Raw genomic sequence first — 12,609 nt, 5'->3', positions numbered from 1 at the left:
TAAAGGGAAGTACTAACCACTCCTATAGTTCAGTAGCAGGAAAGTAAGCGCTCCAGTCTTGTGCTGACCCTTCACCTGCTAGGGATTGCCCGTTCCTCGGAGCAAAGGATCACACCTTCTCCCGCCTCCCAGGACTTGCTTCTTTTAATTCACCTCTTAAGAGGGACACCCTCCCCACAGCCCAGCGAGCCTAGGAAAAGGCTGGAGGCTTCCCTCGGCGGCTGTGCACTGGCCTTCTGCTGGGCGCTCACACGAGACAGCCACTACACAGCTGTCCCCACCAGGACCCAGTCCCTGACAGAGCCGGGCTCCTACCTCGATCTGACTAGCGGCCAGGCTGCCGATCGGAAAAAGCAAAAACGCTGCCAGGGCAGTCAAACCCTGGCTGACAAAACAGGAATCCACCATACTTGCCGGTTTCAGCTTTCGGCACCTGGAGGGGCGGGGCGAGTGCCGTAAAGCAGCACGGTTTTTTTTTTTTTTCTTTCGCGACGCCTGCCCCGCCTCCTCGAGGCCAGCCCCTCCCCAGCCTTTAGAAGTCTGTGCTTCCGCAGACCTGGAGTTTCCCGTGTAGCCAGGGCACGGTGGATACAGGACGTTGAACGTTTATCTTTAACTCCATTTTCAGTTTTTGTATTGTAGAATAGATATAACGTTTAAAAACCTTTTTCAAAGGTGAGGAAGAAAAACGTGCGATCCCATAAACTTTAAGAAGTTGTTTCCTTTTTTGCATAGTGCTGCCGGTTCAATTCATTGACTGAAGCATGAGGTGGTGGGAAGAGTAAGCTTTGGGGCACAAAAAGGTGATTAATTGGATCATTTGTAAGTGAAAAGATGGGTGAGTGTTGCAACTAACAGGCTTGGGGTCTTTTATTAAAAGTATGAATTTGGAGAAATTAGTTAAATTTTTGTTTCTTCTGTAATTACAGAACTATTTCTCAAAGAGTGAGGATTTAATAAGATCGTGTGTATTAGTTCCATTATGTTCGTTATTTACATTCAGTTATAAATTCTGCTTTGCATCTAGCATGACAAACGTTATTTATGCTGCTTCATAATCTTCATAATTTTAACATTTAATGGTAACATGGAATTCTATCCTTTATTGATGCCTCAGCCAAAAAGTAATTGCACTTCTTTTGGGCAATACAAAGTCTCTACGTTTTACTATGAAAATAATATTGTAAAGAGTATCTTTAAGCATTTGGCTTTTACACTTATGAATTATTTTCTTTGGATAATTTTCCCAGAATAGGACTCTTGAGTCAAATGATATCAAAAGTTTAGTTGCTATCAGTGATGTTGCTTTCCAAAGTATATAAATTTACAGTGCTATCAAAATACACAAAGAAACACCAAATATTCTCATTTTTTCCCTCTAAATTCTTTGGTGTAAAATGTTGCCTCAGCTTGTTATCCTTCCAGTTCTTTAATTACTATCAAGACATGATGTCTTGTGTTTATAAAATATTTGTATGTCTTTGATGTAAATTTTATGTTCCTAGCTTTGTTTTACGTATGATTTTAAATGATATCTTTATAAAGAAGTGACATTGACCTTTGCCATTTTTTATTCTATTGCTATTCCCAGTCTCTTGTCGCTCATTCCATCTTATTTGTTTCTTTTGCTTTTGCACTTTGTGAGATCTTTAATGTTAGGTAGCCAAATTTCAGGTTTTCCCTTAAGACAAGAAAATTAGCACACTACTAGCATGTCTTGCACCTGAATGCCACAAGTTCATTCAAGACTCAGATCAAAAGTTTTAATTTCTTTTAATGTTACATTTAACTCTTCAGACATCTGTGATATATTTGGTATGTTCCATAAGATGTTATATGGTCTATAAGATGTTGCATAGCAAACCACGCAAAACTCTGTGGTATGTCCATACCCAGAGACATAAGGGTGTAGAAAGAGGGAGACATGATTCCGTGGGAGCCATTGCTATATCGATCTATCACTACTTTTATCAAAGTTGGTATTTCATTATCCAGCATGATTTTCTACATATTGTTTACCTTTCCCATTGACTCATAACTTTTTTGTTGTTGAAAGACTCGTAACTCTTCTATTAAATTCTTATAAGAAATACAATATTTTGGGGCTCTGTTCTGTTCAATTAAAATATGTGTCTATTTTGGATCCAGGACCATGTTATTTTAATTATTGTTACTTTTAATATGTTTATATTTTTGGCCATTAGGGCTAACCGTTTCAGTACACGTCATATTTTACAAAATTCTTTGATGATTTCACCTGGTAATTTTCCTACAGAATTTTATAATAATTTTTTCAACTCAAGAAAATATAATACTATTTGGGTTTTTTAGTGAGATTATACAAAATCTACAAACACAAATAATAAATTTGAGAAAAGCTGACATCTTTATCATATTTAGTCTCTCATCCAAGAATATAGAAGTCTCTTATTTATTTGTGGTTCCTTTTTAAAATTTCTCAATAAAACTTTGTCAGAGGTAACTAAATTAAGCTACTTCCTAGCATTTTTAACATTCATTTTTATTCTCAATGGATTTCTTTTTTCATTATGCAGGAAATGCATATGTAAATGATATCTATAATATTATGTGTTCTGATCAGTTATTGTTGATATGCAGGTCATATTTTGTATCCACCGTTCTTTCATTATTTTAACAAGAATTATTTCATTACTTTAATATTGAAAATTATTTAAAACTTTTGTTTGACAAATTCTTTTGGCTTTCCTAGTTTAATAGTAACGTTATCTGCAAATTATCTTTTTGTCTCTTCTTTTCTAGTAATAGTCCTTGTATTTCATTTTCACAGCTTGTATTATGGCTTAATATTAATAATGTTGATAGTAGAAGACTTTCTTGTTTCATTTGCATTTTAAAAGGAACTACTTTAGCATATTTTCATTAAGTCTATCATCAGCTCTTGGATTAGGATAAATACTCATATTATGTTAAAGAAGTAGTTTTCTATTCTCTTTGTTTTTTCATTGAACCACTGATTTTCAGGTATGGGATAGCCAGCATTAGACTTTAACATAGGACACATGAGCAGTTTTAAATACCACTCAATAAGGGAAATAATAATTTTTTTAATATGTGAAATAACATAGTTTAAAATTTGGTTGGAATTGTTAACCATACTCATAAATATAAAGAACAGATTGGTGGTTGCCAGAGGCAGGGGGCCGAGTGATAGGGGGAAGGCAAAAGGAGTGAAGACAGTCAAAAGATACAAACTTCCACTTACAAAATAGATAAATCCTGGGAATAATGACTGTATGTTAACAAATACTGTATTGAAAATTTGAAAGTTATTAAGAGAATAGATCTTAAAACTTCTCATCACCAGAGGAAAAAAAAAACTAACATTTGTTGATGGATGTTAGCTAGACTTACTATGGTAATCATTTTGCAACATATACATATATTAAATCATTACGTTGTACATCTAAAACTAATACAACATTTATGTCATGTATATCAGTTTAAAAAAAAGAATTGTTAACCAGAGTCTGCATTTAGACTGGAATTCAATTCAGTTATTTATTAAGTGAATAATTTGACTTAGCAACTAAAAGAGAAAACAAGCATTTGATTATCAGATCAAAATTACACACATCTGTACACATTCATGGCTTCTCTCATAAAAGTTTTTGTGCCTGAGACTTACAGTAGGTACACTATGAAGTTACCCATGCTGGGTTTTTTATAGTCTTTTTTTTATTTGAAGTATAGTTGATTTACAATATTATATTAGTTTCAGGTACACAGCATAGTGGCTCAGTATTTTTACAGATTATACTCCATTAAAAGTTATTACCAGTTAATGGCTATAATTCCCTGTGATAAACAATATATCCTCGCTGCTTATCTGTTTTATACATAGTAGTTGGTATCTCTTAATCCCTTACCCCTAATTTTCACCCTCCTCTCTCTCCCCTCTGGTAACTGCTAATTTGTTTTCTGTATCTATGAGTCTACTTCTCATTTTTCTGCATACATTTGTTTGTATTATTTTTTAGATTCCACATACAAGTTATATCAGAAAGTATTTGTCTTTCTCTGATGTATTTCACTAAGCATAATATTCTCTAGGTCCATCCACATTGCTGCAAATGGCAGAATTTCACTCTTTCCTATGGGTGCAGGTATCTTTTAGAATTAGTGTTTTTGTTTATCCATACTGTTTTCACTGTTATTCTTCAATTAGTTGATAACTCAGATTGACTCCATTGACTCTTGTGTTGGATCAGTGTTCATGCTTGCTCTCTCCTCTTACCTATACCCCTACCATGTCTTCTTTTTCATTCTTTTTTTCTCTCTTCTCTTTTCTGCACCAAGAACACCATTGTGTTATTCATTCACTCAGTGGATATTTATTAAATACCAATTATTTACCAGGTTTTGTGCTGATCACAGGCAATAGAAGAAAGAGCAAAAACTGAGCAAGGCCCTTTCTTCATGGAGCTTGTGATCCAAGGGAGGTGGCCATTATTAGTAGAAGCATTTAAGCAAATGTAAAAGTCTAACAGGAGAGTTCCTAGTAGAGGACGCAACCTTGTGGGAAACACCAGGTTAGGTTTCCCTGAGGAAACTGACCGAGCTGAAATTAATGAGTTACTGAGGCAAGGATGGAGAGGAGGGAAGATGTTTCAAGGCAGAGGGAACAGCTCTTGCAAAGAACCTATGGAAGAGGGAGCTTGCCTTATTAGAGGAACTTTTTAGGGACCAATGACATTGTGCTTGCAGTTCAAGAACAGAAGATAGAGTGCTGCAAAATGAAACTGCATTGCTAAGCAGGTGCCAGCTCCCTTCAAATTCTTGAGGGTCAGGTCATGGAAAGCTTCAGAATGATAGAGATCATGGTGGCTCCAAAGAGGAGAATGGCTGCAGGTAGAGCATTGAGGAAGTCACTGTTACAGTCCACTCTATGTAGTAGTCCACTGTTATCCCAAGTGATGGTAGCTTGAACCAGAATAATAAGAGTGGAGTGATGGAAAAGGGGGATAACCAGTAAGAATTTAAGATTACAACCAACAGAACATGATGATGAATTATATTTGGCAAGTAGGAGAGAGGAGAATTTCAAAGATGACCTTTGGGTATCTGACTTGTACAACTGAATGCATAGCAGTGTTTCTTTCTTTCTTTCTTTCTTTTTTTTTTTTTTTTTTGACCTAAGACTCAGTTGGAAGTGGACCCCAGTTTAGAACTCATATACAAGTGAGATCTAGTTTAAACATTTACCCAGAGCTATTTGGAAGACAAACTTGTATTAGCTTATTATAAATACCTCTGTGACTACTAAATAAATAAGTAGAAAGGATAAATTTAATCAGGATCAGAACATGGTCCCTGAGAGAGCTTCTGCAATGAGCTTTATGCTTTATCATTTAATTGCTACAGGCAAGTCTGTTTTCTACAACAATCAGCACCACAAGTATTTGCCGGAAACATTTCATATGCAACAGCCAAAGTGTTTCTTTGGGCAAGACAGTATTCAATAAAAGGACATTAGATATATAATAAAATACAAATAGAAAAAAATCAATTAAAATACGTCAGAAGCATTTCTTTCCAGTGTATTTGTATCATTTCTTAGTACTGTGTTTTTAATTTTGCACCACCTTAAACCCCATCTGAGTTTGGCCTCAAATACTTTTCTTCTTTCCTTCCAGGGAGCCACTTAATAATTGTTATGCTGTGATCAGTTTCCAACTCATAACCTTGTCATTAGCTTCAGAACTAATGCAGAATAACATTGCTTCAAAGCAAGAGTAGAGCACGTGCCCTTGAAAGTCTCGTTTTTGGAAATCCTGTGTTGTCATTAAAATGCCATTATGACCTGGACAGAAGGTCACGCTGAATGCTTTAGTGATATAAAACCTGGTATCTTCTTAGTAGTTTAATCCTCCCTTGTCAATCAAGAAGTCATTGGTTCTATTGGTACAAAGGTCATTGATAGAATTTAGTTCTCCGTGAGCTAAGGATTTCCTACAGGTGCAACTGATTTTTTTCAGTTTATTTTTATTCCATTGTATATTACTTTTATTCATTAAGCATCTTGTGAGATTCTGCAAAGTATCAAGGACATTAATAGATATTTTAATTAAACCATGTTTAGTAAAGTGTGGGACATTCTGAAAGCCTCTGTTAGGAAGATATTGGAGTGGTGTAAAAGGTAGGAAGGAGTTGTGTGTTTGCTAGAAGGGGGCTATGGTAGGCAGAATAATGGCTCCCTAAAAATGTCCATTTCTTAATCCCTAGAACCCGTGAATGTGTTTACCTAATGTGAAGAAAGGGACTTTGTAAACATGATTAAGGATCTTGAGTTGATTGTATTGAATTATCTGGGTTGGCCTACTGTAATCACAGGGTTCCTTACAAGAGGAAGGCAAGAGGGTCAGAGAAGATAAGGAGATGTGATGGCAGAAGCCATAGTCAGAGTGGTGAAGGGCCACCAGCCAAGGAAGGTGAGTAGCTTCAAGAAGCTACGAAGACTAGAAAATGGATTCTCCCCTAGCACCGACAGAAGAAACCCAGCTCTCCCAACTCATTTTGGACTTCTGACCTCCAGAACCATAAGATGATAGACTTGATTGTGTTAAGCCGCTGATTCGTGGTAGTTTGTTACAGCAGCCGTAGGAAACTACTGCAGGTCCTTAAACGTGACCTCCTCTGGACATCTGAGACGAAGGCTGAGGTCTTGGGGGCTTTTACTCTCCATTCTTTAGTATTACTTGAACTTTTTTTGTTTTATTATGGATTTATATAGCATCTCTAATAAAAATAAATATTCATTAAAAGAAAAACTCGGTAATATTAAGTGAAAAGACAGTGTAGGAAATTGTATGTGGAATGAAAAACTGGATGAAAGTAATAAGGAAGCTCACTAAAATGTTAGCAGTTTTTAGTCCTGAGTATTGAGATTGTGGGTGTTTAATATGCTCATTCACTCACTGAGCATCTACTCTGTGCTGGAGAATATGCTGGGAAGTGGGACTGCAGATGGGAATAAACTCGACACGATCCCTGCCCTCATGGGACTGAAACTTAGTACAGAAGGCAGATGTTAAACAGATAATTATACAAATTATTTAATATTGTGATAAATTCAACAAAGGGGAGGCACGGGTGACATCATCGCATACTAGGGCAGGCTCACCTAGTCAAGGAATGCTTTTCAGAGGATCTTGAGCTTAGAACTAGAGGATAAATGGGAATTTGCCAGACAGAGATGGAAAATAAGATTTTCTGAATTTTCTACAAAAAGCACATATCACATGCACTATCATGAAAAAAAAGAGTCCTTTTCATGGTTTTTAAAGGAATAACTGACACTCCTCCCTCTCTTTATATCTGGAAGCAGCAGCTGCTCAGTGCTAGAAATGGTCTCATCATCCTGCTTGATTTAGCCAAATTTAGTTTAATAATCAGAGATTTTTCCCTCTCGCAAATACTTCAGCCACTTGAAATATTTAAGTTAATAAACGGAAGCCACTGGATGAAAAAAGCAAAATAAAACAATGATTAAATAACCTCTTTGTCCAGAGCTTACATTAGGAAACTATTAGATGTATTACCTTTTGGTAGTCAGCCTGTCAAGAAGAGCTGTGAAATGCACTTAACGCTGGCCTGGAGGGAAACAAGACCCAGCTTATTTGCCCATCCCAGTTCTATTTTTATCAGATCAAAATTAAGGAACACAAGTGAAGGAACAAAGAGCAAAAATTATTTTGAAATCAACACAAAATGCATCACTAAAGGAATTTTTCTCAAAGTAATTTCATAGATGAAGTAACTGTATATTAAAAATATAAATTCCAAACTTCTCTACATTAGAATCTTCTGTTACAATTTCCAGATGAGTAGTGATTTTCCAAACTACAATTTGAGATTACCTTCAGATGGGGAGAGGGAAGAATAACATACGCCCTCATTAAGAATTACCATGAAATCAAAATTGCTAAATAAGTCAAATCTTGTCAGTTTTACTTAAGTGATCCTTTTTATCTGTTTGCTTGCTTGCTTCTCAGTACACTTACATGTCTGTAATATTTTGAGCAGTGATGTCCTTTAATGAGAATCATCATAAATGCATCTATATTCAATATAAGTGTCGTAATGTAGAATTGACTTATAATAATGATGACATAGTAAGAAGTTATATGGTATTTACAACAGAGATTTATATTAGCTAAGTTGCAAGTAAGGCTATAACGACATCAATGTCATAACAAAATGGAAGATTTAGAATTCAGATATTCATGCTATAGATGAAATAGAATAGTTTGGAATTGTGGTGGATTGAATGGTGTCCTCCCCAAATTCTTCAACACCTGGAACCTCAGAATGTGACCTTTGAAAAGAGGGTCGTTGCAGGTGTAGCCAAAATAAGGATCAAGATGAAAGCACACTGGATTCGGGTGGACCCCTAAATCCAACTACATACATCTTTAGAAGAAGAGGAAGGCACACAGAGAGACACACACAGAGAGATGCGTCATGTAAGATGATAGAGGAAGGCAACTAAAAACCCAGGGTTTCTAGGAGCTGCCAGAAGCTAGGAAGAAGCAAGGAAGGATTCTTCCCCAGAGCCTTCAGAGGGAACATTTCAAACCTATAGTCTCCAGAACTACGAGAGAAACGTTCTGTTGTTTTAAACCACGTAATTTGTGGTACTATGTTATGGCAGCCCTAGGAAACTGTTACAGAATGTGAGGTAGCTGTTTTCATAACCAGCCAATCAATTTTAGTATCATGCTAGCTGCTTTCATTATGTCCTCCAGCTCTTTAACTTCTCTGGTTGTGGAAATAGAGACTGACTGAGAACGGTTTGTTTTGTGATGATTATAGCAATTAGTTATTTATTCATTCAGCCAACATTGGAGCACTGCATCAGTAAGGACAATTTTGCCCAAAAGAAACAGAAACTCCCAATAAAGTCATTTAAACCTTAAGGATATGTAGTTACCTGGCAAGACAAGCAGTCCACTGAAAGGTAGTTTTAAGGTTGCTTTGCAAACTCAATGATATCTTCAAAGACCAAGAGTCCACCTCTTCTGCCATCTCAGCATATTGGCTGGGATACTGGTTTGTTTCTCACAGGAGCAGGATGGCTGCTGAAGCACCAAATAGCACATCCTTGCATATCAAGGAAGACAATCTTAGTGGCCTCGTAGCAGACTTCCCCTTATGTATGATTATCTGGGGCTTGGTCACATGCCCATGTCCAGGCATGACAAAGGGCACAGGATTAATAAGAGTAGCCAAGATCAGTCACTATTTGTCCTTAATAGCTGGTAACATTGCTTCCAGAAAAAGCTAGGGTTCTGTGAGCAAAGAAGGAGGAGTAGAATCGCTGGGGGAAAGATATACACATTTAATTTGACAAGGCAAAGCCAAATCTCTCTCCAAAATAGATGCTCCATCTAAACTACCACCAACAATGCATGAGGCTTCCTGTGCCCCTACACTTGGCATTTTTCTCTCTCTCCTTTTTTTTCCCATCCTTTTAGGGTAAAGTGATAGCTCATTGTTTTAATATGTGCTTGCATTTCTCTGACTACTGATACTTCTGAGTGTGTCTTCATATACTTGCTAACCTTTTAGATTTCCTCTCCTGTAACTTGTTCATATTCTTTGCCCATTTTACAGTTGTACTTTCATTCTTTTCCTTGTTTATTTGCAGGAGTTCCTTACAAGGTACAGATATTTAATCCTTTATTGGTTTTAGACATTTCAGATATGTCCTATCCCTCCTGTCATTTGTCTTTCAACTTTGTCCATGTTGCCCTTCATTAAACAAAAATTTGTAATTTCATGAAATTAAAATATATGTACCTCACAGAGTAATTGTGGACATTAAATACAACAGTGTATGTAAAACTCTTGGCTACAGTGCCAGGCACAAAGTAAGAGCTTAATAAATAGGGGAGAGTGTACAGCTCACCAGTAGAATGCGTGCTTTGCATGCACGAGGTCCTGGGTTCAATCCTCAGTATCTCTCCATTAAATAAATAAACCTCCCCCTAAAAATCAATCAATCAATCTCAGATATTATTGCTATTGTTGTTGTTATTCATTTGACCCTGTTTTTCCCAGAAGAGTCCCAACTATCTTTTGCTGCCATAACATCCTACATGTATTTCTTTTGCAGCAATTCTTTCATTGTCTCTTATGGTGGATTGGTTGCATTTGTTGAGGCCAAGGACCATGCCATTTTCATCTTGTATTCCCATGATTTAAGACATGCTAAATAAAAGATGCTCAATAAGTGTATTCTGAATAAACATGTCAACAAGTGAGGTTTCAAAGAAATTTAAATAATGAAGAATACTGACTGGGGAAAAGAATAACTAGAGAAATTGGAAAGTTTTATGCTAAAAAAAATAAAATAAGAGAAAATACTTGAAAAAAACACAGGTGATAAAGGACTGTTACCCAAATATAGAAAGAAAATAAGAAAATGAATACCAGAATTTAAAATGGGCAAAGGAACTGAACAGATACTTCACCAAAAAAGATATACAGGTGGCAAGTAAGCATATGAAAAGATGCTCCACATCACAGGTTGTCAGAGAAATGTAAATTGAAACAATGAAATACTACTATCCATGTATTAGAATGGCCAAAATCCAAACACTGACAACATCAAATGCTGGCAAGGATGTGAAGCAGTAGAAACTCTTACACATTACTGGTGGGAATGCAGAATGGCTCAGTTACTTTGGAAGGCAATTTGGCAGTTTCTTGCAAAATTAAATGCACTTTTACCATACAGTCCAGTAATTGTGCTCCTTAGTATTTACCCAAATGAGCTGAAGGCTTATGTCCACACAAAAACAAGCAAATAGATGTTTATGGCAGCTTTATTCATGATTTCCAACATTCCATCTTGGAAACAACCAAGATGTCCTTCAGTAGGTGAATGAATGAATAAATTGTGGTACATCCACACAATGGACTACTATGCAGTTCTGAAAATAAGTGAGCTATCAAACCATGAAAAGACATGGAAGAAGCATAAATGTATATTATCAAATGAAAAAAAAGCTAATTTTAAAAGCTACATACAATCAATAAATGATTCCAACTATACAACATTCTGAAAAGGGTAAAACAACAGAGATTTCAAAAAGATTAGTAGTTGCCAGCAACTGGAGGGAGGGAGGGATAAATAGGCAGAGCACAGGGGATTTTTAGGTCAGTGAAACTATTCCATGAGACACAAGGGTGGATATATGTCATAATACATTTGTACAAACCTACAGAACATACAGCACCAACAGTGAACCCTAATGTAAACTATGGACTTTGGGTAGGATAATTATATGTTAAAATTGTTACATCAATTATAAGAAATACACCACTGTGGTATGGAATGTTGATAGTGGAGGAGACTGGGGGGAGCGGAAAATATAAGGGAACTCTATGTTCCACTCAATTTCACTATGAACCTGAAAATTCTTTAAGAAATAGACTATTAAAAAATAAAATACATCAGTATAAAGTACAGACCACATTATTGTTACAAGATAAGAAAAGACAATTGGCAAGAACCAAATTCAGTGAATTAATCTAAAAGAAAGTGACATGATATGTCAAAGAAAGCAAAATGAGTTTATTATTAGTAAGAAAAAGAGGGGACATTTGAAAATGATGATTCTATGTATGATATATAATTTTATTTTGATTGTATTGTTTCAGTTACTAACAAATATTCTGAACCACATCAGCTAACAAATAGTAAGATGGATGGATTTTAACTGCAAACAAGCAAATCAATTATATGGAGCAGTCAGCCAAAGGGCAAAGGAGAAAAGTTGAAGAGCATGGACAATCTATAAGTGATAATCATTACCTTACCTTTAATATTAGCTGTATATCAACACTTGATAGATTCATCAGCAACTGAGAAATTGTTTGAGACCCACAAAACTATTTTACCAGCCTAAAAATTTTTTTTGAGGAATCACCTCGAATTTACCCAAATGTCACCATGTCTCTGGAGAGTTATACTCAGCATTTTGTATAACTTTCTTGGATGTATATGAATGAGCATGTGATCATCATTTGGACTTAAGGAAATCAGGAGTTTTAACTCCAGTTTGATAAATTTAGGTTAGAGGGCTCCCTTGTCTCCATACCTTCTCCAGCATGCATCATTGGTGGACTTTTTACTGACAGCCATTCTGACTGATATGAGATGTAGTTGTAGTTTTGATTTGCATTTCTCTGATAATTAGTGATATTGAGCATTTTTTCATGTGCCTATTGGCCATTTGTGTGTCTTCACTGGAGAATTGCTTGTTTAGGTCTTCTGCCCATTTTTGGATTGGGTTGTGGGGTTTTTTTTGTTATTAAGTTGTATGAGCTGTTTATATATTCTGGAAATTGAACCTTTGTTAGTTGCATTGTTTGCAAATATTTTTTCCCATTCTATAGGTTCATTTTGTTTTGCTTGTGGTTTCCTTTGCTGTGCAAAAGCTTATAAGTTTAATTAGGTCTGTGGTGGGAATGTAGTTTGGTGCAGCCACTATGGAAAACAGTATGGAGATTCCGCAAAAAACTAAAAATAGACTTACCATATGATCCAGCAACTCCACTCCT

General features: G+C 36.1%; 1 protein-coding gene across 1 annotated transcript in view; it reads right to left on the bottom strand.

Moving 5' to 3' along the window:
• Nucleotides 1-446, bottom strand: part of PIGK (phosphatidylinositol glycan anchor biosynthesis class K) — an 86,102-nt gene extending 85,656 nt beyond the window's left edge. The window contains exon 1 of the mRNA XM_010989051.3: nt 316-446. Coding sequence (XP_010987353.1) covers nt 316-408 — 93 coding nt within the window. The 5' untranslated portion in view covers nt 409-446. The remainder of the gene's footprint in view (nt 1-315) is intronic.
• Between the last annotated feature and the right edge of the window lie 12,163 nt (nt 447-12,609).

This window comes from Camelus dromedarius, chromosome 14 (genome assembly GCF_036321535.1).
Source record: "Camelus dromedarius isolate mCamDro1 chromosome 14, mCamDro1.pat, whole genome shotgun sequence".
NCBI classification, from domain to species: domain Eukaryota; kingdom Metazoa; phylum Chordata; class Mammalia; order Artiodactyla; family Camelidae; genus Camelus; species Camelus dromedarius.
This window is presented reverse-complemented; position numbering and strand designations above follow the sequence as displayed.